Source organism: Chiloscyllium punctatum, chromosome 37 (assembly GCF_047496795.1).
Source record: "Chiloscyllium punctatum isolate Juve2018m chromosome 37, sChiPun1.3, whole genome shotgun sequence".
Classification (NCBI taxonomy): domain Eukaryota; kingdom Metazoa; phylum Chordata; class Chondrichthyes; order Orectolobiformes; family Hemiscylliidae; genus Chiloscyllium; species Chiloscyllium punctatum.
The window spans coordinates 12020935-12048755 of NC_092775.1; the positions used below are offsets into that span (position 1 = coordinate 12020935).

The 27821-nt window shown below is 43.7% G+C and overlaps 1 protein-coding gene across 1 annotated transcript in view; it reads left to right on the forward strand.

The window, feature by feature from the left end:
* The first annotated feature begins 12806 nt into the window (after nucleotides 1–12806).
* The window catches only part of LOC140462865 (deoxynucleoside triphosphate triphosphohydrolase SAMHD1-like), a 76003-nt gene continuing 60988 nt past the window's right edge, over nucleotides 12807–27821 (forward strand). Inside the window, exons 1-4 of the mRNA XM_072556267.1 lie at nucleotides 12807–12913; nucleotides 22892–22952; nucleotides 24278–24329; nucleotides 26015–26175. Of these exons, the coding sequence (XP_072412368.1) occupies nucleotides 12868–12913; nucleotides 22892–22952; nucleotides 24278–24329; nucleotides 26015–26175 (320 nt within the window). The 5' untranslated portion in view covers nucleotides 12807–12867. The remainder of the gene's footprint in view (nucleotides 12914–22891; nucleotides 22953–24277; nucleotides 24330–26014; nucleotides 26176–27821) is intronic.

Below are 27821 nucleotides of genomic sequence, written 5' to 3' on the forward strand. Positions count from 1 at the left end.
TAATTTTATTTACAAAATACCATGCAAGGACTGTAACAAACTCTACATTGGACAAACAGGCAGAAAACTAGCCACCAGGGTACATGAACATCAACTAGCCACGAAACGACATGACCCTCTCTCACTAGTATCCTTACATATGGATAAGGAAGGACACCACTTTGACTGGGACAACACATCCATCGTAGGACAAGCCAAACAGAGACACGCACAAGGATTCCTAGAAGCATGTCATTCCAACCGGAACTCCATCAACAAATACATCGAGTTAGACCCCATCTACCACACCCTGAGAAAAACAACATGGACAACAGCACGTGGACAACAGCAATTCAAGAAGGTACCTTACCACCACCTTCTCATGGGAAACTAGGAACAGGCAATAAATGTTGGCCCAGCCAACGCTGCCCACGTCCCACAAGTGAAAGAAATAAAATAATAGATCCAACATTATCAATAACAGAATCAGAGTCAACATTCAACAACGACCTACCAGCAATGTTTTGGGCAGCCATTGGGCAGGTCTGCACACGTTAATCACTAGCTGGAGGTCCACATAGCTGTGAAAATAAATACAGTGATAGGAGCCAAACAGTCAAAGGGTTCAATTACAGGAGCAGGAATGTCTTGTTGCAATTATACAGGGCCTTACTGAGACTATACCTGGAATATTTGTGTGCAATTTTGGTCTCCTTATCTAAGGAAGTTAAAAATCACACAATACCAGGTTATAGTCCAACAGGTTCATCTGGAAGAACTAGCTTTCGGAATGTTGCTCCATCGTCAGCGCTTTGGAAGCTAGTGCATCCAAATAAACCTGTTGGACTATAACCTGGTGTTGTGTGATTTTTACGTTTGTACACTCCAGTCCAACACTAGCACCTCCAAATCATATCGAAGGAAGGATGTTCTCACAATAGAGGGCTTTGTAGTGAAGGTTTTCTAAACTGATTCCTGAAATGGTGAGACTGACAGATGAGAAGAGATTGAATCCATTAGGATTATATTCACTAGAGTTCCAAAGAATGAGGGGAATCTCATTGAAACTTCTAAACTTCTAACAGGACTAAACAGGGTGGATGCTGCAAAGGTATTCCTGATGGTGGGATTGTTCAGAACCCGGGATAACAGTCTATTGGTATGGGGTAAACTATTTAGGGCTAAGATGAGGAGAAATTTCTTCACACAGTGACTACTGAGATTGTGGAATTTACTATCACAAAAAGCAATCAAGGCCGAAACATTATATGATTTCAAGGAGGAGTTGGATTTAGCACTTGGTGCTGAATGAATCAAAGCGTATGTAGAAAAGCAAGAATCGGCTATTGAATTAGATAATCAGCCATGATCCTATTGAATGGTGGAGCAGGGTCAAAGGGCTGAATGGCCTACTCCTGCTCCTGTTTTCTATGATTCTGTGGTTCCATGTCTTCCAAGTCTGAAAGGAAAGTCTGGGAGAGTCATTAATACCCTCGATCTCCTAAATTTGTGAAAGCAGACTCTTGGGGAGATGGGGTCCTGATAAATGTAAATCTATACACTAATGTATACTATTATTCACAGTAAGAAATAGCTTCTTGAGAGATGTTCCACAAGGGTTTGAATGGGTTAATGCTGAGGGGTGTATTAAGAAGTATCCAACAGAACGACATCGCCTGAACTGGGAGTAAGACTCAGGGAACAGTTTTAAATCTCAACGATGTAAGACCTGTCTTCAAGCTCTCTCAATCGCCTCAGAAACGATGTCTATTTTGATCATGCAATAACCCAATAAAGCTTATCTTATTGAGACAACAGCTTTTTGGTTATTCTCACCACTCAATGTGATAAGCCCAGAGTATACAACATGCTGAGCAACAGTAGTAGCTGAAGGTTTAGCTTATCTACAGCTTACAACAGTTATCATTTTCTTTTCTTTCATTTCTTGAAATTCTCTTTTAAGGCTTCCATTTAGTTAATTGGTACTATTTTCATTTGGTTTCACTAGTGATCGAGAGGTTGTTCCTTTTGCATTTTGCTTTTCAATTTATTCCCAAGCTGCTCATACATGTTTTCCTCAGTTGTTCATTTCTTTAAGCATGTAAGTTTTACTATTCAGAATTAAAGTTAGGGGTTGGCAACAAATTCTGGTCTTCGTTATAACTCCCAGATGTCAGGAAAATTTTAAAGAAAAGGATCTTTGAAGTGACAGATGAGGATGGGTCACTGATGATGTAGTGGAATTAAGTGAACAGGATTTATGGTGAATTTTGTGATGTGCATTGAGAAAGAAAACAGCATTGACAGTTTCAGTTACAGTTTGACATCCTGAAAATTAGCAATTTATCTTGGCTTTCTATTTTCTGTTAGTCAGTCAGTCCTCTATCGTTGCTAATACATCATTCCTAACATCTTATCTTGTAGTAGTATTATGAAGTTGAAGACGTGTACTGTACCTTGAAGAGAGAGGGAATGCTGTTCTGAACTGATATCTTGAAAGCACCTGCGCATTTGACTAGATGGCAGTCCCAGAGTGTACTGGAAATTTGAAAATATGTGACATTTAGCTGTGAAATGGATACCTGAGGTTTAGTTGCTGTTTTAACAACAATTCAAATTTAACCAATCATCTTAAATTATACCCCAGGATGGTAAAACCTAATCAAGTTTGAATTTAATGTTTTGGCAACATCAAACCAATGAGACAATCCAATGTTGAGGTGGGTATAAAATGGAGACCTTTTGAAAATGGTCAGAGAGAGCAAGTACCATCAAGATAGAAATACCTAGAGATATAATATCTTGCTTGCCCAGAAATTAGGAAACAGTCTATCAAAGGTTCATTTTTAATGTGAAACATATTCACAGTAAAAAGAAAAAAGATAACCCAGGGAGATCTTCAGCCAGAAGAGGACAGACATGGAAGACGACAGCAGCTGTGTGGTTTTGAAATTAAATTGGTATAATTTTAATAAGTGTCTTGCTGGAACAGTATATTGTTATAGAGTTGGAGGCAGATAATGAGCAGTTAAGAGAAAGGAGAGCTTAGAGCTGTGAATAATTGTTTAATGTTCACTTTTAGAGTTAAAAAATAAATTGATGTTATTTTCTTTAAATGTGAGATTTGTGAGTTCGCTGTCACCCATATGTTAATACATTACAAGGCGTGGTGAGCTTTTCTGGGTGTTTGGTTTAATTAGCAGAGGGGTTCCCCTCTGTGACATAACAGTAGTAATCTTTTATTTAATATTTGATTCAATAACTCTTGAAAATCCAATGAATTAAATCTACTGGTTGCCCTTTATCTACTCTGTGTGCTGAATCCTCAAGAACTCTAATAAATTTGTAAAATATAACAATTACCTTTCCTAAAACCACATTAACTCTTTACAGTGCCTGACTGTATTATGATTTTCTAATGCCCTAAAATTATCCCTTTAATAACAAATTCTAGCATTTTCCCAAAAATGGATCTTAGCTAAGTAGCATATAGTTTCTTGTTTTCTGCCTTCCTCCTTTCTTAAATAGTGGAGTTAAGTTTGCAATTTTGCAATTCAGGAGAAAGTGAGGACTGCAGATGCTGGAGATCAGAGCTGAAAAATGTGTTGCTGGAAAAGCGCAGCAGGTCAGGCAGCATCAAAGGTACAGGAGAATCGACGTTTCGAGAATTAAACACACTGATCAGAACTTTGGATCCAGTCCTTCAGAGCTCCCTACGCGCCCTCATCCCATGTACTTCTCATGTAGGTGACTTCTACTGCCTTCCAAAGGTACACAACGCCAACACACCGGGACATCCCACCGTGTGGGGCAATGGGACCCTATGTGAGAATCTCTCTGGCTATGTGGAAGGCATCTTGAAACCTATTGTACAGGGGATCTCCAGCTTCTGTCGCGACACTACAGATTTCTTACAGAAACTCAGCACCCATGGACCAGTCGAACCGGCAACATTCCTCATCACAATGGACGTTTCCGCACTCTACACCAGCATCCCCCACAAGGATGGCCTCGCGGCAACAGCCTCAGTACTCAACACCAACAGCTGCCAGTCTCCAAACACCATCCTACAACTCATCCGCTTTATCCTCGATCATAACGTCTCCACCTTTGACAACCAGTTCTTCATCCAGACACACGGAACAGCCATGGGGACCAAATTTTCACCCCAATATGCCAACATTTTTATGTACAGGTTCAAACAAGACTTCTTCTCTATGCAGGATCTCCAACCAACATTGTACACCAGGTACATTGATGACATTTTCTTCCTCTGGACCCATGGCGAGGAGTCACTGATAAAACTACACAGTGACATCAACAAATTTCATCCCACCATCAAACTCACCATGGACTACTCTCGACTGTCTGTCTCATTCTTGGACATGTGCGTCTCCATCAAGGATGGACACCTCAGCACCACACTCTACCGCAAACCCACAGACAACCTCACAATGCTACACTTCTCCAGTTTCCACCCAAAACATATTAAAATAGCCATTCCCTATGGTCAAGCCCTTCGCATACACCGGATCTGCTCAGATGAGGAGGAACGTGACGGACACCTGGAAGGATGCCCTCACAAGAATGAGGTACGATGCTCAACTCATCGACCGCCAGTTCCGACGTGTCACAGCAAAGAACCGTAATGACCTCCTCAGGAGACAGGCACATGCTGCAACTGACAGGGTACCCTTCGTTATCCAGTACTTCCCAGGAGCTGAAAGACTACATTATGTTCTTCATGACCTGCAACACATTATCAATGAGGATGAGCACCTCACCAAAACCTTCCCCACACCTCCACCTTTAAACAACCACCAAACCTCAAACAGATCATTGTTTGTAGCAAACTGCCTGGCTCTCAGGACAACTCCATACAATCCTGTCACGGTGGACGCTGCAAGACGTGTCAGATTGTGGACATAGATACCACTATTACGCGTGGGAACACCTCCCACCTTGTACATGACAGGTACTCATGTGACTCAGCCAACGTTGTCTATCTAATACGTTGCAGGCAAGGATGCCCAGAGGCATGGTACATTGGGGAAACCGAGCAAAGGCTACGACAACGGATGAATGGGTACCACACAACAATCAACAGACAGGAGGGTTCCCTCCCATTTGGGGAACACTTCAGTGGTCCAGGACATTCAGCCTCGGACCTTCGGGTGACCATCCTCCAAGGTGGACTTCGGGACAGACAGCAGAGGAAAGTGGCCGAGCAGAGGCTGATAGCTAAGTTCGGTTCCCATAGGGAGGGCCTCAACCGGGACCTTGGGTTCATGTCACATTACAGGTGATCACCATTGCACTACACATACACAGACATTCCTACACATATACACTCTCACATACACATGGACACAGGTACACACATACGCGCACACAGACACCCACACACACCCTTATAGACACACACATTCCCACACTCACAGATGCACCCCCTCACAGACTTAAGACACTCTGCACTCACTACACACACACACACACACACACACACACACATACACACACACACATTTTCTCCTACTTACAACCCCCACCCCAGACAGACACACACACACACAGACAAAGACCCACATACACACATATATTTTGTGGGGTGAATTTGTACTTGCAGAGTTACATTGTACTTTGCTCAAAAACTGCATACATTCATGTAGAACTCTGAGCTCAAAAACTGCATGAATTTATGTAAAACTCTGTTATCTCACATTTTAGATTAGAATCAATCTAAACATCATGGCATAGACAGAGAACACAGGGGGCTAACACCTTCAACATATTGTCTAGCTATCACCATTGTTAACAGCTAACCCGAGAATGAAACTTTTAAAAAAAGGTTTTGTGATTTACACATGAAAGAAGTGAAACTATCACTGTATTCTAACAGACGAAAGGTTTAACAGACAATCAATTTTTCAATGTATAATTTCAGTTACATCACACTGTAAATTTTTGCTATAAATTCTGTGTTACGATTGAGCCCTCCACTATCACCTGATGAAGGAGCGTTTCTCCGAAAGCTAGTGTGCTTCCAATTAAACCTGTTGGACTATAACCTGGTGTTGTGTGATTTTTACCTTGAAGAAGTTCGCCTCCTCTTTCCATAAGACCTTTTGCTACCTTCTCCCCAGCCCCATTTATCTCTCCACCCTGGAGGCTTCCTGCCTCTATTCCTGATCCCGAAACTTCGATTTTCCTGTTCCTCGGATGCTGCCTGATCTGCTATATTTTTCCAGCACCACTCTGATCTAAAGTCTGGGAAAAAGACCTTGGCTATTCACCTTATCCATGCCCCTCATAATTTTATAAACCACTATAAGGTTATCCCTCAGCCTCCAACACTCCAGAGAAAATTGCCCCAGCCTATTCAATGTCTGCGTATAGTTCAAACCCTCCAAATCTGGCAACAGCTTTGTAAATCTTTTCTGCACTCCATCAAGTTTAACAACATCTTTCCTATAGCAGGGAGACCAGAATTGAACATATTACTCCAAAAGTGGGGAAACGAATGTCCTGTACAGCGAGGATATGATATCTCAATTCTTATGCTCAATGTACTGATCAATAAAGGAAAGTGTACCAAATGCCTTTTTATTACCCTATCTACTTGTGACTCCACCTTCAAGGAACTATGAACCTGTACTCAAAGTTTGGGAGAAGATTTGTAGCTCGGGTGCTCGTTGTTGTGGTTCTGTTCGCCGAGCTGGGAATTTGTCTTGCAAACGTTTCGTCCCCTGTCTAGGTGACATCCTCAGTGCTTGGGAGCCTCCTGTGTAGCGCTTCTGTGCTGTTTCCTCCGGCATTTATAGTGGCCTGTCTCTGCCGCTTCCGGTTGTCAGTTCCAGCTGTCCGCTGTAGTGGCCGGTATATTGGGTCCAGGTCGATGTGTTTGTTGATAGAGTCTGTGGATGAGTGCCATGCCTCTAGGAATTCCCTGGCTGTTCTCTGTTTGGCTTGTTCTATAATAGTAGTGTTGTCCCATGACAAGCAACATGAATTCGACTGGGACAACACTACCATTATAGGGTAAGCCAAACAGAGAACAGCCAGGGAATTCCTAGAGGCATGGCACTCATCCACAGACTCTATCAACAAACACATCGACCTGGACCCAATATATCGGCCACTACAGCGGACAGCTCGAACTGACAACCGGAAGCGGCAAAGACAGGCCACTATAAATGCCGGAGGAAACAGCACAGAAGCGCTTCACAGGAGGCTCCCAAGCACTGAGGATGTCACCTAGACAGGGGACGAAACGTTTGCAAGACAAATTCCCAGCTCGGCGAACAGAACCACAACAATGAACCTGTACCTCAAGGTCTCTTTGTTTGGCCACACTTCCTATGACCCTACCATTAAATGCATAAATCCTGCCCTGATTTGCCTTATCAAAATGCAGCATCTCACGTTTATCTAAATTCAACTCAATCTGCCAGTCCTTGGACTATCTGATCAAGGTCTTATTGTACTATGAGATAACCTTCTTCGCTAATCACTACACTATCAACTTTGTTGTTTTTTGTAAACTTACTAACCATTTCTTCTATACTCATTTCCAAATCATTTATAAAAATGAGAAAAAGCAGTGGTCCCAGCACTGATCCTTGAGGCATTCCACCATTACCCTCTGTCTTCTCCCTTCCAGCCAATTTTGTATTCAGACTGATAGCTCTCCTTGGATTCCATGTGATCTAACCTTGCTAAGTAGTCTTACCAGGGGAATCTTGTCAAATGCCTTGCTGAACGTGTTGTCCATATAGACAACATCCACCACTCTGCCTTCATCAATCTTTTTTTGTCATTTCTTCAAAGAACTCAAGCAAGTTAGTGAGGTATGATTTCCCATCCAGAAAGCCATGTTGACAATCCCTAATCAGTACTTGCCTTTCCAAATATGGGTATATTTCGTAATATGTCCCTCAGAATCTCCTCCATCAACTTACCCATCATGACATCTGGCTCACTGGTTTATAGTTCCCTGGCTTTCTCTTACCACCTTTTTTTAAATAATGGCATCACATTAGCCACCTTCCAGTCTTCTGGCACCTCCCCCATGGCTGTCAATTATACAAATAAAACCATAAGACCATAAGACATAGGAATGGAAGTAAGGCCATTCAGCCCATTGAGTCCACTCTGCCATTTAATCATGGCTGATGGGCATTTCAACTCCACTTTCCCACATTCTCCCCGAAAACCTTAATTCCTTGTGACATCAAGAATCTATCAATCTCTGCCTTGAAGACATTTAGCGTCCCGACCTCCACTGCACTCCACGGCAATGAATTCCACAGGCCCACCACTCTCTGGTTAAAGAAATGTCTCCGCATTTCTGTTCTGAATTTACCCCCTCTAATTCTAAGGCTGTGTCCACGGGTCCTAGTCTCCTCGCGTAACGGAAACAATTTATTTGCCTCCACCCTTTCCAAGCCATGTATCATCTTGTAAGTTTCTATTAGATCTCCCCTTAATCTTGTAAACTCCAATGAATACAATCCCAAAATCCTCAGCCGTTCCTCGTATGTTAGACCTGCCATTCCAGGGATCATCCATGTAAATCTCTGCTGGACATGCTCCAGTGCCAGTATATCCCTCCTGAGGTATGGGGCCCAAAACTGGACACAGTACTCCAAATGGGGCCTAACCAGAGCTTAAAGGCTCAGTAGCACATCGCTGCTTTTATATTCCAACCCTCTTGAGATAAATGACAACATTGCATTCGCTTTTTTAATCATGGATTCAACCTGTATGTTTACCTTTAGAGAATCCTCAACTAGCACTCCCAGATCCCTTTGTACTTTGGCTTTATGAATTTTCTCACTGTTTAGAAAGTAATCCATGCTTGTATTCTTTTTTCCAAAGTGCAAGACCCTCACATTTGCTCACGTTGAATTCCATCAGCCATTTCCTGGACCATTCTCCCAAACTGTCTAGATCCTTCTGCAGCCTCCCCACTTCCTCAGTACTACCTGCCTGTCCACCTAACTTTGTATCATCAGCAATCTTCGCTAGAATGCCCCCAGTCCCTTCATCCAGATCATTAATATATAACGTGAACAGCTGTGGCCCCAACACTGAACCCTGCGGGACACTGCTTGTCACCGGCTGCCATTCCAAAAAAGAACCTTTTATCTCTGCCTCCTGTCAGACAGCCAATCCTCAATCCATGCCAGTAGCTCACCTCGAACACAATGGGCCCTCACCTTACTCAGCAGCCTCCTGTGTGGCATCTTATCAAAGGCCTTTTGGAAGTCTAGATAGACCACATCCACTGGGTTTCCCTGGTCTAACCTACTTGTCACCTCTTCAAAGAATTGTAACAGGTTTGTCAGACATGACCTCCCCTTGCTAAATCCATGTTGACTTGTTCTAATCTGACCCTGCTCTTCCAAGAATTTAGAAACCTCATCCTTAATGATGGATTCTAGAATTTTACCGACAACCGAGGTTAGGCTAATTGGCCTATAATTTTCCATCTTTTGTCTTGATCCTTTCTTGAACAAGGGGGTTACAACAGTGACCTTCCAATCATCCAGGACTTTCCCTGACTCCAGTGACTTTTGAAAGATCTCAACCAATGCCTCCGCTATTTCCTCAGCCACGTCCCTCAGAACTCTAGGATGTAGCCATCGGGGCCAGGAGATTGTCAATTTTAAGACATTTTAGCTTTTCTAGCACTATCTCTTTTGTAATGGCAACCATACTCAACTCAGCCCCCTGATTTCCTTTAATTGTTGGGATATTACTCATGTCTTCCACTGTGAAGACTGACGCAAAGTACTTATTAAGTTTTCCAGCTATTTCCTTATCTCCCATCACTAGCCTTCCAGCATCAGTTTGAAGTGGCCCAATGTCTACTTTTGCCTGTCGTTTGTTTCTTATGTATTGAAAGAAACTTTTACTATCATTTCTAATATTACTGGCTAGCCTACCTTCATATTTGATCCTCTCCTTCCTTATTTCTCTCTTTGAATAATTCAAAGTTAAAAATCACACAACACCAGATTATAGTCCAACAGGTTTATTTGGAATACTAGCTTTTGGAGCGCTGGTCCTTCGTCAGTTAGTTAGTGGAGTAGGATCGTAAGACACAGAATTTATAGCACAGGATCTAGTGTCATGCAACTGATACGATATATTGAACAAAACTAGATTGCTGTTAATCTGCAAATACAATTCTGCAAATGAAAATTCACCCCATAGACTTATATGTGTGTGTGTGTATGCATGTGAGGCAGAGAGAGAGAGAGAGACAGTATGTGTGGGTGGGAGAGAGTGCGAGCATGAGTGTGTGTGTGCATGTGTGTGCGTGCGCATGTGTGTGTGCATGGTAGAGTGTGTGAGTGAATGTGACGGAGTGTGAGAATTGCATTTGCAGATACATTCTATTTTGCTCAGTAAGCACACAATCTGCAGTCAATCCATGTGACATTTTATAAATTCCCTCTTTGGAAATAGAACCAGTCAGACTCAAAATTGGAATACAGACAGACTCTAACCTCACATTTTAATGCATTGTCTGAGCTGAGATGTCACTTTTTTTTTATAAAACCTTAAGTTATCTCGGGAACAAGACTTGAAAGATGTTCTGAGATTTATATATTAATGAATCAAAACCCGCAACACATTCCAAAAGATGAAAGACTTAACAGCAACCTAGGTTTGTTCAATATATCATATCAGATGCATGACACTATGATCTTGTGCTATAAATTCTTTGTCTCATGATCCTGCCCCACTACCTATCTGACGAAGGAGCAGCTTATAGTTCTAAATACAGAAAACCTGTTTGACAAGAACCTGGTGTTGTGTGACTTTTAACTTTGATGCACCCCAGTCCAACATCGGCACCTCCACATTATAAATATTTCAACTAGGGGCCTAACAATCACTTCCCTAGCTTCCCACAAAATTCTAGGATACACCTGATCAGGTGAATCTTGTCAAATTGTTCATCCAATCTATAAATTATTGCAATACCTCTCTTCCAAGGTCTGATTTCTTCTTGATTTACATACAGCCCAACAGCATAGCTGCTGTCATAGAACTTTTAAAATACATCAATTACTTCTTTCTTTCATTTTCTCCAACCCAAACTAGTTTTATATCTGAATCAAGATTATCTCTCCCTACTATACTCATCCCATCTTTCATGAACAGATCTACCCCACATGAACTTCCCACCCCATTATTTTATGTACAGACTTCTGTGTGATCTCAGTTAGACAACTTCTTGGTTGAAGCATGATACATGTGAATGATCGACTGAACAGTCACAGAGTCATTAGAGTCATACAGCATGAAAACACAGATTAGCTCCCATCTTAGCCCAGAATAGACAGATCCGGTCACCAGAGCTGCAGCTGCCAACTTGGATAAAATTTGATCCCGAATCAAGTGACAAATGTGCCAACATCAGGGCAGCAAACATTTACGGAAGAGCTTTAAGAGGAAATTCAACAAACTGGGGTGACCTTATAGAGGAGAAAGTGAGGACTGCAAATGCTGGAGATCAGAGTTGAGAGTGTGGTGCTGGAAAAGCATGGCAGGTGAGGCAGCATCCGAGGAGCAGAAGAATCGACGTTTCAGGCATAAGCCCTTCAACAGGAATGAGGCTTGTGGGTCGGGGCTGAGAGATAAATTGGAGGGGGGTGGGGTTCGGGGGAGGTAGCTGGGAAAGCGATAGGTGGATGAAGGTAAGGGAGAAGGTGATAGGTCAGAGGGGGCAGTGATGGACGGGTCTGGAGGATGGTGCCAAGTTGGAGGCTTGGCACTGCGATAATGTGGGGAGAGGGGAAAGGAGGAAACTGGAAATCCGCATTTATCCCGTGTGGTTGCAGGGTCCCTAGGTGGAATATGAGGTGTTCCTCCTCCAGGCAAATGGTGATAATGGTTTGGCGGTGGATGAGGTCCAAGATCTGCATGTCGGAGGGGGAGTTGAAGTGTTCAGCCATGGGGCGGTGGGGTTGGTGGATATGGGTGTCCCAGAGATGTTCTCTGAAACGATCTGCAAGTAGGCATCCTGTCTCCCCGATGTAGAGGAGACCACACCGGGTGCAACAGATGCAGTAGATAACATTGGGAGAGGTGCAGGTGAATTTCTGACGGATGTGGAAGGATCCCTTGGGGCCTTGGACAGAGGTGAGGGGAGTGGCGTGGGCACAGGTTTTGCCTTATAGAGGTTTATAAAATCATGAGGGGCATGGATAGGGTAAATAGACAAAGTCTTTTCCCTGGGGTGAGGGAGCCCAAAACTAGAGGGCATAGGGTTAAGGTGAGAGGGGAAAAGTTTGGAAGGGACCTAAGGGGCAACTTTTTCACTCAGAGGGTGATGAGTGTATGGAATGAGCTGCTGGAGGAAGTGGTGGAGGCTGGTACAAATGCAACATTTAAAAGGCATCTGGATGAATATAAGAATATTTGGGTTCAGAGGGATATGGGACAAATGCTGGCAAATGGGACTAGATTTATTTGGGATGTCTGGTCGCCATGAATGAGTTGGATGGAAGGGTCTGTTTCTGTGCTGTACAGCCCTATGACTATGATACATCAACAAAATGACAGCGGCGTTGGCAGAATGGCAAAGAGGGTTGGGGTGGAGACATGGTGTGCATTCTGGACTAGTGGTGCTGGAAGAGCACAGCAGGTCTGGCAGCATCCAAGCAGCTTCGAGGGCAGGGCTGGGCTGGGCTGAGGATTTGATTGGTCAGCTGGACCTGAACAATCAGCGGAGAGGGCGGACCGAAACCGGGAGTACTGTGTTTTGGCAACCTGAGAGTTGTGAGGGCTCAGACAGCGGGCGAGAGAGAGTGAGAAGAATAACTTCACCGCCTTCATAGCGAGAGAGAGAGAGCCGCGTCCCCGCACTCGGAGATGGCCAGCAATCCGAGAGACTCCAGATCAACAAGATACCACAGGGGTACGTCCGATTTCTCTGACTGGGGAAGGAACAGAAGTCGCCGGGAAAAACAAAATACTCAGCAGGTCTGTCAGCATCTGTGGAGAGAAGTCAAGAGTTAACGTTTCGGGTCCTTGCTCAGAACTCGCTCCGAAACGTTAACTCTTGGTCTCTCTGCACAGATGCTATCAGACCTGCTGAGCTTTCCCAGGGATTTCTGTCCTTGTTGCTGACTTTCGGGGTTTATTTTTTACCCGAACTGGAATCTCGATGAGGTGTATCTTCCGTGCAGTTATAGAGAATGGAATCAGCAACTAAAGGATATATAGAAAGAGCCCTCTCGGTTGTCCCCCATCCCACTTTCATTTTGGCCGGAACATGGTTTGAATATTTTGTAAATCTTCTGAAGGGACCTTGTAAAGTGTTGGGAGATACCCCTGGATCACTGGCAAGAACTGATTCCAGTCTGACCAGTTGTGGGCTTGGTTTAACATGAGAATCTTTCAGGCAGGCTTCAGGCCTTGGGCATTATTCTGTGACATATGGGGGATTTGTGACAGAATTAAAGTGATGCAGATGGGAGTACAGTCAGGAACTTAGAGTAGGATAAAAGGCTGGCACAACATCTAGGGCCGAAGGGCCTGTACTGTACGATGTTCTATGTAATTTCACCCTCAAAGTCATAGCTGCAGCTGGATGTTTGAGGAAAGTGGCCCTCCCAAATTTTTGACAGCGCTGATTGAACCTTGAGTAGGCAGTACTTCCCAAACACTTGACCCCATTTCGAGCTTGAAGACCGTTGTGATTCATCAGTGAGTGAAGGGGCTGGGAGAAGATGAAGACCCACCTGTTGGAGCGGGGATAAGGAGGTCAGACACTGATGCCTGGGAGGCCGGGACCCCAACATTTGTCGTTCCACTTGGGGTCCTGACGCCAGCTTTGGGAAATCCCGTGTTAAGGTCTGAGACAGAGGGGGAGAGCAGTAAATATTACTTTATGAAAAATTAAGTGTGGGGATTTTAAAGGAATGGTATCATTTGACTGCAGTAAAAAAAAGGCTGTGGTAAGTAAATAAACAAACCTAGGAAGTATGGAGCACTAAGGCCTGTTCCTATTTTCCATGTTTTGGACCTCTAGAGAGCCACCTTCATCAGTGTCACCTCTGAACCTCTTTGAGACCCTCTTTAGATCTGTCCACAGAACAGTTGACCAAAAGGTCACAATACAGCTGAGTGTCACTGTGTAAGGAGCAGCTCCTCCAATCAATGATATTTGCTTCAATGTAACATTTAGCACCACAGCAATCCCAGTTCTGTGTCTATAACAATCTGTGAGGTTGTTGAGCAACTCTGGTTACCAAATGAGGTAAGAAACAGTCTCAAGCTAATTTGCCATATTTGGATAAGAATTTTAAACTCACAAAATAATTGTTTTGGCCTCACATGGAGTACTATAAACTTTTCTGGTTCCTTTATAGTAGAAAAGACAGAGCTGCTGGACAAGTGCAAACAGTTGAGGATCATCCTGGAACTGAAGAGCTATATCTGTCAGGAAGTGTTGACCAATCTGGCGTTCATTTTCTTGTAGAGATAGAGGGGTGACCTGATCAGGTTATGGTTTAAGGTTGTGAAGAAGATATGTAGAAGACAGACCAAAGGAGACCAGAACTAAATTCATAAATATAAAATCATTACTAATAAGGAATTCAAAAGAAACCTTTTGCCCAGAAATTAGTGAAAATATCGAATTTACTATTTCGAAGCAGTGGTATACTTGAGAAAAATAGACAGACAATAGACAATAGACAATAGATGCAGGAGTAGGCCATTCAGCCCTTCGAGCCTGCACCGCCATTCAATATGATCATGGCTGATCATTCCCAATCAGTATCCTGTTCCAGCCTTATCTCCATAACCCTTGACTCCACTATCTTTAAGAGCTCTACCCAATTCTTTCTTAAATGAATCCAGAGACTGGGCCTCCACTGCCCTCTGGGGCAGAGCATTCCACACAGCCACCACTCTCTGGGTGAAGTAGTTTCTCCTCATCTCTGTCCTAAATGGTCTACCCCGTATTTTTAAGTTGTGTCCTCTGGTTCGGCACTCCCCCATCAGCGGAAATATGTTTCCTCCTTCCAGAGTGTCCAATCCTTTCATAATCCAAAAAGCTACATACCTACATGAGGGAGATAGGAATAGAAGGAAATATTGACTGGTTTTAGAAGAAGTAGAAGGTGTTCGTACAGAGCATAAATGCAAGCATGGATCTGCTGGCCCAATTGTCCTTTTGGGAAGGAAATCTGCCATCTTTACCCTAGTCTGGCTTACGTTTGACTCTCTAGACCCACTGTGATGTGGTTGACTGTCAACTGCCCTCTGGGCAATTAGGGATGGGCAATAAATGCCAGCCTAGCCAGTGACACCCTCATCCCAAGAAGGAATAAAAAAAGGATTGTTTCTGTGTTGTGAACACTCCATAACCATTGAACTCAAGGGCAAGTTAAAATAGAAACCCAGTAGTTTTGGGAGAACGATGAGGTGAGATGAAGGAAATACTGAAATATTTTTTAAAAGTAGCTTGAAAAAGACCTACAAAATTGGTAGCAATGCTTATCATCAATACCTGAAGAAAAAGATGAGTTGAAGGGAATGCAGAGACATCATGGTAACGGCACTATAGTCACACTCATCTCATTACAGAGAGATGGTTGAGTGTTTATCATGAGGGCCACTACATCTCAGAAAAGGGTCAAAGTTGAGAAGACAAGGCCTTCACAGTGACCTTAGCTGATGTAGGAATTAAATCCACACTATTAGCATTGCTCTGCATCATAGACCAGCTGTCCAGCTGACTGAGCTAACCCATTAAAGACAATTTAAAATTAGGTCATCATTATCAATAAGGGATTGACAGACTTGTTAAGTGAGTAAAAATAGAAAATATTGGGAATATTGAGCACAATTGACAACATTTATGAAGAGAGAAAAACAGAATTCAAAGTTTGAAGACTTGAAACATTTCTCACTCCACAGATGCTTCCTGACCTGCATTAATTCCACTTGGGAATACTTGCAGTATTTTTTATTTTTGTTTTGCTCTTTTCAGTATTTTGTTTTGCCATTTTTGCCTACTTCTAAAAACATTTTGCAGTGTAGAGTAACAGTGTAACAGGACATAACAAGAAGTCAAGGAAAGAATTTAATGAGCTGCTTATTTTGAAAAACAAGGAAATGTAAAGTAGCCAAATCAGCAAGACCTGATGCAATCGTGTCAGAAGATGAACATAAATAATTGAAAAGTTATAAATGCCATAGATGTAATTTTACCAAAAACATGACATCATAAGATTGACTAATTCAAAGATATTTTAATAGCTCTAGATCCAACAAAATGGGTCCTTTTTCAACTGTTTCTCTGAAATGCAGAATCTTAAATGCTGTGTGATCTTAGTCCGCTAGTCTATTCACATGGTTCAGGATTGTAGCTGAGTACCAGGAGAGGTGCCAAGCGGGTGGCTGATGGCGTTGCAAGCAGAACAGCGCAGAATTAATAATGCAAAACCAGTGGTTGTGGTTTCCCTGGATGTCCAAAAAGGTTTAATAAGGTCCCACACAGAGATTAGCATGCGTGATCGAAACATGGGATCAGGAGTTGTGGACTGACATGGATAGAGGTCTGGTTGGCAGACAGGAGACAAATGGGTCATTTTCCAAGTGACAGCCAGTTGGTCACCACAGGGTTCAGTGTTTGGACTGCAACGATTCACAAAATAAATGACTTAGATGAGGGAATTAAATGGAATACCTCCACGTTTTCAGACACACAAAAGTCAGTTGGAGGGTGAACTGTGAGGAGGAAGCAGAGATGCTTCAGTGTGATTTAGACCATGTGAGTGAGTGGATAAGTGTGGGGTTATCCATTTTGGTAGAGAAAATCAGGGAAGCACATTATTATCTAAATAGTGATAGCCTAGGAAAAGGGACGTTACAACACGTTGTGATCCTTGCATGCGGAGAAGAAGGCAAATGGTATGTGGCCCTTCATAGAGCAAGGTTTTTTTATTTACTTGTGGAACTTTGGCATTATTGGCTGGCAATATCTATTATTTGTCCCTTGTTCCATTGAGAAATTGGTGGTGAGCTTTAGGCTTTTCCAGTGCCTAGGTGAATGCCATTTTATCCATCCAGTTTCATTTCTCTATTGAGAGTTTGTAGTGATTGATACAACTGAGTGGCTTGCTAGTCCATTTCAGAGGAGTCATTTGTAGGCCAGACCAGGTAAGATTGATGTATTTATTTCCATGAAGGACATTGGGAAACTAGATGGTTTTTCTTTTCCCCCACAATCAATTGTGGATTCATAGTCATCATTGAATTATTTATTGAATTCAAATACCACCTCAGCCATGGTGGAATTCAAACCTGGGTCACTGGAACATTTGTTTCTGGATTACTAGATCTAGCAATAATATCACTGGGCCATTGCCTTGCTTTAACAGCAGGAATGTCTGCTGTCATTGTACAGGGCCTTGGTGAGGTGACACCTAGAGTGTTATGTGCAGCTGTGGTGTCCTTATCCGAGGAAGGATATTCTGGCGATGGAGGGAGTGCAACAAAAGTGTACTAGACTAATTCCTGGGATGACATGACTGATGTAAGGAGAGAGACTGAATCAGTTAGGACTACATTTACTGGAGCTTAGAAGTAAAGTGGGATATTGCATAATATCCTGTAATATTCTAACAGAATTAGACAGAGTAAATGCAGGAAGAATGGCCCTGATGACTGGGCAGTCCAGATCCAGGGGCCACAGTCTATTGATACAGAGTAGGCCATTTAACTCTGAGATGAAAAGTTTCTTCACCCATACAGTGGCAAGTTTTGAAATTCTCTACAACAGAAAGTGGTTGAAGCCAAAACATTGAATCCTTTTAAGAAGAAAATACTGCAGTTCTTTGAGCTAATGGGATCAATGGAGAAAGTGGGAACAGGATACTGAGTTAGATGATCAGCTGGGATCATATGGAGCGGTGTCGTGAGTGTGGTGCTGGAACAGTACAGCAGGTCAGACAGCATCCGAGGAGCAGGAGAATCGATGTTTCGGGCATAAGACCTTCATCAAGAATTTGGGGTGGTGGTGGGGGAAGAAGAGGAAGCGGGCTAAGAGTGAAATGGGATGGAGGGGATTTGAGGGGTTTCCTTCCCACTTATCTGCTTCACCCTCCTGTCTGAACTGCACCTTTTCCCCCACTTCCATCCACCTATCACACTCTCAGCTACATTCGTCCCAGCCCCACCCCCTCCCATTTATCTCTCCACCCCCGAGGCTCCAAAGCCTCATTCCTGATGAAGGGCTTATGCCCGAAACATTGATTCTCCTGCTCCTCTTCACACTAAATCTTTTTCAGGACCACTCTCTCAACTCTGATCTCCAGCATCTGCAGTCCTCACTTTCTACTCATACGGAATGGTGAATGGTTGAATGATTGCCTCCTGTTTGTATTTTGTATGTTTCTGTGTTTTTCACCTTTGAAACAAAGTAATATGTTTTCTGAGCATGTTGATTGTTACTAATTAAAAATCTGCGTATCTCAGCGTTGAAGTTACTCGATGACTTCACCTCAAAAGCCCTCAAATTCCAGTAAAGAATTCCACAGATTCACTACATTGTGCGAGAAAAAAATCATCCACAGGCCCAACCTACTCAACCTTTCCTCATAAGACAGTCTCTCAATACCCAGGATCGACCTCATGAACCTTCTCTTGATTGGTTCCAATCCTATTATATCTTTTCTTGGATAAGGGAATTAGAACTTTTGAGGATTTCAGATGTGAAGTAATTAGTGTCTTGCATAGTTTTAGTGAGTCCTCCCTATTTTTATACCTCACTCCCTTGGAAATAAAGGCCAACACTCTGTTTGCTTTCCCTATTAGCTGCTGAACTTGTATGCTGGATTTTTAAAATTTACCCACAAGGACTCTGAAATTCCACTGTGCGGTAGTGTTTTGCTAACCTTCTCCAATTGAATAATATTCCAGTCCTCTATTCTTCCTGCCAAAGTGCATAATCTGACATTTTCCCACGTTGTGTTCCATCTGTCACCTGTTCAATCCATCTATATCCCTTTCTGCACTCTTTCTGTCATAACCATTTAAAAACTTTTCTACCCAATTATCTTCTCTTTTTTCCAAATTGTGCTCTCACCTCCTTGGAATTTCCAAATTTCTCCAAACTCGTCTCTGTTCATAAATCTCCAGTTTGTTATTGTCTCACTCAGTATATTTTTTATTTATCAATACTGGTGGCTATAACCACTCTGAGAAGCCTGGATGTTCTTTAATGAACTTCTGCATTCCACAATAATTTGCCCTTAATATCATAGTTAGTTCTTGTCAGAGAAATTTGCCCAATAGGTTAGAGATTGCAAAATAAAGCTCAAAGTGAAGTTGACAGTTTATTGCAAGCGTTATCGCTGGTAGAGAAACTGACTCGGCTGACACAGAACTGACAGTCTGTACTGGTAGATCAGAATTTCTCTTCCCAGAGCTGAGGATGAGAACAGTTTTATAATAATGCTGCACAATAAGGCTGATTAAGAAATGGGGAAGCTCCAATGTATCTGGAAATGGAGTAATCTAGTTACAAAGGATGTTAATTGGAAAACAGTTATTGGATGAATGTCCTGTTCCTTCACACAATGAAACATCCTGACAGTATCGATGATTCCATTCCTCTTCACAGGTAGATGTTAATGTCTCCTCTGAAGTGGTGAGGTGCTTCCATTGTCTTGTTCTGGGAGCATGTCCTTGCTGGTGCCTCTCTGTCTGACCTGCTCTTTGTGTGGCTTTGGTATGGCTGGGTTGTGAAACTGCGCTTGGGGCTTTGAGATATTTGTGGTGCTTGGTCATTGTTAGCAAGCTTGAAGTGTATTCCCTTGTCTGCATGGGCTGTCTGATTTGGCTTGTGAGCCTGCTTGGGAATTCTGGGTGTCTTTTTGGTACAGTTTGGCCAATTTTGCTTTGTGAGCCTATTGTGGGTTGGCAGTATAGCAGATCTTTTCCCACAATCCCCCATTTTTTTGTTTTGCTTAGGGGGGCGATGAGAAGGGGGCAATGTAGCCAGAGCCAGAGGGTTTGTCGAGTGGGAGGGGCTCCGCATCAGACATGGAGCTCTCAGTGTCCAAGTCTGGCCCAGCAGAGACTATCCCAGAGGCAGGGATGTTCTCCCAGTGGATCTGTGCCAGCTGAGTGGTGGGGGGGGGGGGGGGGGGGGGGGGGTTGCAGCGGAGGGTAACAGGATTGCACATAGGCATGAGCAGCACAGTCAGATGGCCATAGCCAGTGCTATAAGGCTGGCATTGATAGCAATGAGGGCTATCAGTCCTTGTAATAGGTCTGTGCCCCATGACCCCAGCCAGGAGGCTGCCCAGTCTCTTTGGGAGTTCTGATCATGCAGGACAGAAGCTTCCTGCCGGATATGTTGGGTCAGGTCTGTGATATTTTCACTGGGGTCAGGAATGTAAGTGCAGCAGTCAGCACCAATAAGGGCGCATGTGCCCCCTTTCGCAGCAAGCAGGTAGTCCAGGGCCATCCTGTTCTGCAGAGCCACAGTACAGATGGTAACAGTCTCCGCATTCAGCTGGGTGAGTGCTCCTGTTGTGGAGAACTCTAGTGTTGCGGCAAGTTTGTGGGCTTCCACCTGTAACCGCAGGGTTGCAGAGTGGGGTGCCATCAGGTAGAGAGCTGCTTCAGTGGCAGCGAGGGCTCGTCTGCTGCCAGTCATGGACTTTGGGAAGGGAGGGGACTGGGAGTGATAGATGAATGGTACGGTGTACCTGACATAACAGCTCCCAGTCCAGGATTACGGCAACCAGGGGTAGGCTTTCCTGCCACAGATAAAATAGATGCCGTTGTAAGTCCGGAGATGGTGGGTCTGGGTCCCTGTCCAGATGGTGAGGAAGATGGTGTTCTGGCTGGTCCTGTTGAGGACCTGAAGGTTTAAAATGCTGGCATCTGCAGCAGATCAGCGTGCTGCAGGAGTTAGGAGGAGGGAGTCAGTGCGCCTGCTCCAGCCAGCCTCCCGTCCTGATGGCTGTGTGCGTTTCAAACAGATGGATCCCGCAGGTGGCCTGTGTGTGTCAGTGTCAGCAATGGCCAGGGTTGGGGGCTCATGGGAGAGGTTGTAGGCTGGGTAAAACCACCCTTTAAATTTGTCCAGGTGGTACCCTGCCGACCTCCAGCGGGCTGGGCTGTTGTCCCCGTGGTTGGGCATGGCCAGTGTGGTAACGTCAGGGGACCTGTCTGGGTCTAGCCACCACTCCGCCATGGCAGAGATATTTAATGGGATTGAGGCTAAGGGTATGCCCCCGTCAGAGTGGATAGGGACCCTAGTGCAGGTCCAGTAGCGGGTCTGATTAAATCTCTGGGCATACCCATGGGCCATTTTGAGGAAGTCACGGCGAGGAAGTTATGAAATGTGCTGCCCCTTGTGCCTGTTTACCAGCAAGCCACAGTGTGATGGTCAAACAGATCAGGCTGAGGGTGCTGATGGTGATGGCTGCCGTGAGCAGTTGGATCCATCCGCGGTGGTCGGAATGGTGCCTTCCTCTGTGTGGTCCCTGGTCATTGGTTGTGGAGCCCTCTTGCAGCAGGTGGCATGTGTCCATTCGAGCCGTCCTTCCAGTTTCACAGCAGACCGGGTCGTCATCAGGATCAGGTACAGGCCTTTCCACCTAGGGGAGAGAGAATCTTTTTCTAGTGATTTTATCATGACATAGTCCCCGGGTCGGAATGGATGAATAGACACTGAAATGGGGTGTGGGCCTCGTGGCCTTGACCTGGCCATGTGTAGCACTGATGCTCCTGCTAAGGGCCTGGACATACTCTAGCAGGGCCTCTTGAGTCAGGAGAAGGGCTGTGTCTGTGAAGAGTTTCAGGGGTCTGATCGCAGTGGGCATAGGCCGCCCCATAAGTACTTCAAAAGGGGTGAACCCAGTTGTACGGTTTGCCTTCGCATGTATGGTATAAAGGGCAAATGGCAAGGCATCTGGCCAGCTCAGTCCTGTTTCCTGAGTGATTTTTGTCAGTGTGGTCTTCAGGATGCCATTCATTTGCTCAACCATGCCTGATGACTGGGGTTGGTAGAGGATGTGATGTCACCATAGTATCCCTATATCCTCGTTAATGCCAGTCGTAAGCGTAGCCGTGAAGTGAGTCCCCCTGTCCGTCTCTATGCTACTAGGAACTCCAAATCTGGAGATGACATCCTTTAGGAGGCATGTACCAAAAAACACCCAGAATTCCCAAGCAGGCTCACGAGCCAAATCAGACAGCCCACGTAGACAAGGGAATACACTTCAAGCTCGCTAACAATGACAGAGACCTACAAATATCACAAAGCCCCAAGCGCAGTTTCACAACCCAGCCATACCAAAGCCACACAAAGAGCAGGTCAGACAGAGAGGCACCAGCAAGTACATGCTCCCAGAACAAGACAATGGAAGTAACTCACCACTTCAGAGGAGACATTAACATCTACCTGTGAAGAGGAATGGAACTATCGATACTGTCAGGATGTTTCATTGTGTGAAGGAACAGGACATTCATCTGATAACTGTTTTCCAATTAACATCCTTTGTAACTAGATTACTCCATTTCCAGATACATTGTAGTTCCCCCATTTCTTAATCAGCCTTATTGTGCAGCATTATTATAAAACTGTTCTCATCCTCAGCTCTGGGAAGAGAAATTCTGATCTACCAGTACAGACTGTCAGTTCTGTGTCAGCCGAGTCAGTTTCTCTCCCAGCGATAACGCTTGCAATAAACTGTCAACTTCACTTTGAGCTGTATTTTGTGATCTCTAACCTATTGGACAAATTTCTCTGACAGTTCTTGTCAACTTAATACAGCCAATAACAATTAGTAAGGACTACTAAGTGAGTAAAAATGAGTTCCACTGAATATTGGTCATGTTTCTCTTTCCTATCATCATTCTCTAGAAGACAATCAATTCGGCAGCCCTCAGGGTGATCCTGCAGATGATTTAGAAGTTCAAGAAGGGTAAGTGCAGCAAGGTTAAGTAATGGTGAATACTCCGTGGGAGCCCAAGGCATGGTCTGATCATCATTATGTGAAGATTGTTGTTTCTATCCAGTGAGCAGCAGGACGTTTCTGCAGAATCACAGGCAATGGGCAGTAGGTTGGAAGTCATCATTATATTTGTGCCCACCTGCACATTTGGAAGTAAGTTCACAATTCAGCATATATCAAAGGTCATCGTTGCTCCAACAATTGGTGATATACATTTGGTTGAGTCAGGGCTGGACTCAATGATGAAGAAAGCAACGGGATTTCATCCTTTTGTAAATAACAGGTTCGTGGATTATATTAGCAGTGCTAGACAGCATGGGTTAATCTGCTTGGTCAGTGGGAACTAGGGCCAGGGATATATAACACTTGTGGTCTTATAGCTACCCATCTCCAAGCAGAAGATGTATGGGAAGCATTTAAGGTGGAAACCATGGAGACCAAAGACGAGAGGGGCTTTTGTCATTTGCAGCTCCTCTCTCAAACTTGATAAACGAGAATCAGACTTGAAAAAACCTGAAAACTGAGTGTTGCTCAGAGAGAGGAATGTACTTGTGTTATTTTGGTGTTATGGACCAGATCAAAATCACTCAAAATATATTCAGTAGATAGTCTCGACCTTAAAAGTTATACTTTAAAGGTAAATGTAAAGTATTGTGTTCCAGATGCAATTGATTGGTCAAAGTACTTAACATTAAGCAAAGTACACTGTATTCATACTCTATAGTAAAAATACAACAAATGAAAGAAGAAATTGGAATAACTGAACAGAAAAATAGAACTACTAAACAGTAACTGTAAAATATAATACTATAATATAAACACACTCTTGACAAAGGCAATGTTAGTAAAGCAGATTGTCTCACGTGCAACTCCAGCAACAGGAAGACAACCCCTGGTTTTTAGCTGTAATTGGGAGAGGAAAAACAGCTTCCACATTCAGCTTTAATGATCCAACAGCTGCTACTGAAAACTAAAACTAAAATTAAAACTCCTGGTTCTATGGGAGCTTTCCACACACTTTCAGGCTGCTTCTATTGTTCCAAATTAAAAATAACCCAAGGTCTCACAAACTGTTTACGCTAGCGGCACTGAGTAGACTGCTCAGAATGTCTCTCTCAACCTTTCTTCACAAAACAAAACACCAAGAGAAAATACACTCTTAAAGCCATGGTATTGTCACAGTTGCTACTGGGGATATTGTGGGATGTACTTTCTCAATGATCAGATTCTTCCCTTATTCTTCCCTATAAGAGATGACATTTACATTTTCTGTTTCATTTACTTATCCTTTCCAGAATTCATGGAAAACAATCATCATGTCCTGGTGACATAAATCGGGCTCCGAAGGTAGGAGAACATGTCTGAAGAGGAAATAAATAGTTTAAAGTTATCAATTGTCCATCCTTCTGTCTGGCTTACAACAATCTTGAGGATTTGGAGTCAATTGTTATTCTGTAAAATCAATACAAGATGGAAAAGGAGGTTGGAAAGAATTAAAAGATATTTGAACTGAATCATTTTGTTACTGTACTTTGTTGCAGAGAAGAAGTTACCAATAATTTTATGATGTATATTTGCAAATTGTCTGATCTGTGTGATCTGATACACAAGTCAGGTTAAAGTTAAATCCAGTACTGGGGTTTATTTTCACAGTGATCAAAGTGAAGAACAGGGAAGGCAAGTTAGACTCGCACAGAAACTCTTACACTGTGTGTACTTCTGCAGCTCATGTTTCCATGTTACAAATGGACCAGTGAGGCATTGCTGAAGATGGGAAAGAGATTTACAAGGACAATACCCAGGTCTGTGAGGTTATACTTCTAGAAAGACTGAAGGATCCGAGGTGCTTTTCTGCAGAAGAGAGAAGCTGAAAATGTGTTGCTGGAAAAGCGCAGCAGGTCAGGCAGCATCCAAGGAGCAGGAGAATCGACGTTTCGGGCATGAGCCCTTCTTCAGGCTTATGCCCGAAACATCGATTCTCCTGTTCCTTGGATGCTGCCTGACCTGCTGCGCTTTTCCAGCAACACGTTTTCAGCTCTGATCTCCAGCATCTGCAGTCCTCACTTTTTCCCTGCAGAAGAGAGAAGCCTGGATCTCTGATAGGGATCTTTAAAAATATGAAGAGGTTGAGCAGAAAAATCTTTCGATTTGTGGGAATTCAGAAATGAAGGATGATAAATAAAATACTAGATATACCAGCTCGGTGGCTCAGTGGTTAGCACTGCTGTCCCCCATCGCCAGGCACCCAGGTTTGATTCCAGCCTTCGGCGACTGCATGGAGTTTGCACATTCTCTCTATGTCTGCATGGGTTTCCTCCTACAAGGTGTGCAGGTTAGGTAAACTGGCTATGCTAAATTGCCCATAGTGTTCAGGGATGTGTAGGTTAGATGCATTAGTCAGGGGTAAGTATAAGATAGTACGGGAATGGGTCAGGGTGGGTTGCTCATCGGAGGGTCGGTGTTGGGCCGAAGGGCCTGTTTCCACACTGTAGGGATTCTATGATTCTAAAATATTAAAGAGAAACATTGTTACTCAGAGTGGTGAGGAAAGCTGGAACTTCCAACCACATGGCATCATTAAGGCAAATAGCTTAGATGTATTGAAGAAATGAGAATATTGTGAAGAAAAGGTTCGGCTGTTCCGATAGGATGCGATATGTAAAGCGTTGACATCCAGATATGACCTGGGGGCTAGTTTTTGTCTAATAAACTGAAGGTAGCTCAATATGAGATATAATACACATGTCGTGTTTAAAATCAACGAGGTAAAAACAATAACTGCAGATGCTGGAAACCAAATTCTGGATTAGTGGTGCTGGAAGAGCACAGCAGTTCAGGCAGCGTCCAACGAGCAGCGAAATCGACGTTTCGGGCAAAAAGTTCCTGATGAAGGGCTTTTGCCCGAACCGTCGATTTCGCTGCTCGTTGGATGCTGCCTGAACTGCTGTGCTCTTCCAGCACCACTAATCCAGAATGTCGTGTTTAAAGCTCTGTCATGTAATGCAATGATTCATCTTTCCATTTTTCTGTAGATTTTCAATGACCCGATCCACGGACACATTGAGATGCATCCACTCCTCGTCCGGATCATTGACACTCCACAGATGCAGCGACTCCGGTTCATCAAGCAGCTTGGCGGGGCATACTTTGTGTTTCCGGGGGCCTCCCACAACAGATTTGAGCACTCCATCGGGTAAGGATCCGGGATAGAATTCCGAATATGGCAGCAGATTTACGTTATTTCTCCTTTATTATTTATTTTCCCAATAATTCTTTCTTCACAGTTGATAGTGAGCCATCAATTCCTTGTTCTTAGAGCAAAGAGCTAACCAGGTGATTGCGGTTACAATAAGTCCTCGTTTAAAGTTGCCTCAATTTATGTTGATTCACTTTAAAATCTAAGTTATTGTAATCGTGCTGAAAGTTGCAAGATTTGATTAGCGCCACTCGCCACTGAAGCCATTTTGAAGTGGCTTCCCCTGCTGTCTACCTCTCCAACTTGAGGCTGCTCTCTATATTGAGGCAAAAGTGAGGGCTGCAGATGCTGGAAACCAGAGTCTAGATTACAGTGGTGCTGGAAAAGCACAGCAGGTCAGGCAGCATCCGAGGAGCAGGAAAATCGACGTTTCGGGCAAAAGCCCTTCATTCAGGACTGAAAGCAGGGAGCCTCCAGGGTGGAGTGATAAAATCTCTGATCTCTATATCTAACCTTTCAATATGTGGCCACTCCTGGTGCCCAAGACTCTGCATCAACCCCTAAGAGTAGAGCCCAAAGTGTTGCTGCCTGAGGTCTGCTTGAGAAAACCTTTACTCACCAGACCCAGACGGCCTGCTTGAACCATAACCTGTTTCTGGGCCATCTCAGAGCCGCTGCCTGACAGTATCGTTCTGACAGCCACAAGAGCCCATGGTGCACCATCTTGCCGGCTGCCTCTGCCTTCAGGTAAATTTTGGGGCCTGTGATAAATGGACAGCAATAATCATGAGTGTTTTTGATTACAATTAGCTCCACTTCTCCCGAGCACTGCCTACAGGAGAACAGCATTCATTAAGAAGAACATTCCTGAAGTTTCAGACAAAATTCAGCAAACCTTAGGGTATTGCATAAGACCATCAAGAAATAAAATTTAATCCAGGGACGAGATATATTACAAATGAAAAGGGCAGAAAGAATAGAAAGTTTGGGTAAGGACCTCAGTGGTGGGAAAGATGCTGGCGTCTATTATAAAGGATGAAATTACGACACATCTGGATAGTAGTAACAGGATAGGTCAGAGTCAGCATGGATTTATGAAGGGGAAATCATGCTTGACTAATCTTCTTGAATTTTTTGAGGATGTAACTCTGAAGATGGACGAGGGAGATCCGGTAGATGTAGTGTACCTGGACTTTCAGAAAGCTTTTGATAAAGTCCCACACAGGAGGTTAGTGAGTAAAATTAGGGCGCATGGTATTGGGGGAAAAGTACTAGATTAGATTGAAAATTGGTTGGCTGATAGGAAACAAAGGGTAGTGATAAACGGCTCCATTTCGGAATGGCAGGCAGTGACCAGTGGGGTACCGCAGGAATCCGTGCTGGGACAGCAGCTTTTTACATTATATGTTAAAGATATAGAAGATGGTAAGAGCAATAACATTAGCAAATTTACTGATGATACAAAGCTGGGTGGCAGGGTGAAATGTGATGAGGATGTTAGGAGATTACAGGGTGACCTGGACAAGTTAGGTGAGTGGGCAGATGCAGTTTAATGTGGATAAATGTATGGTTATCCACTTTAGTGGCAAGAACAGGAAGGCAGATTACTACCTAAATGGAATCAATTTAGGTAAAGGGGCAGT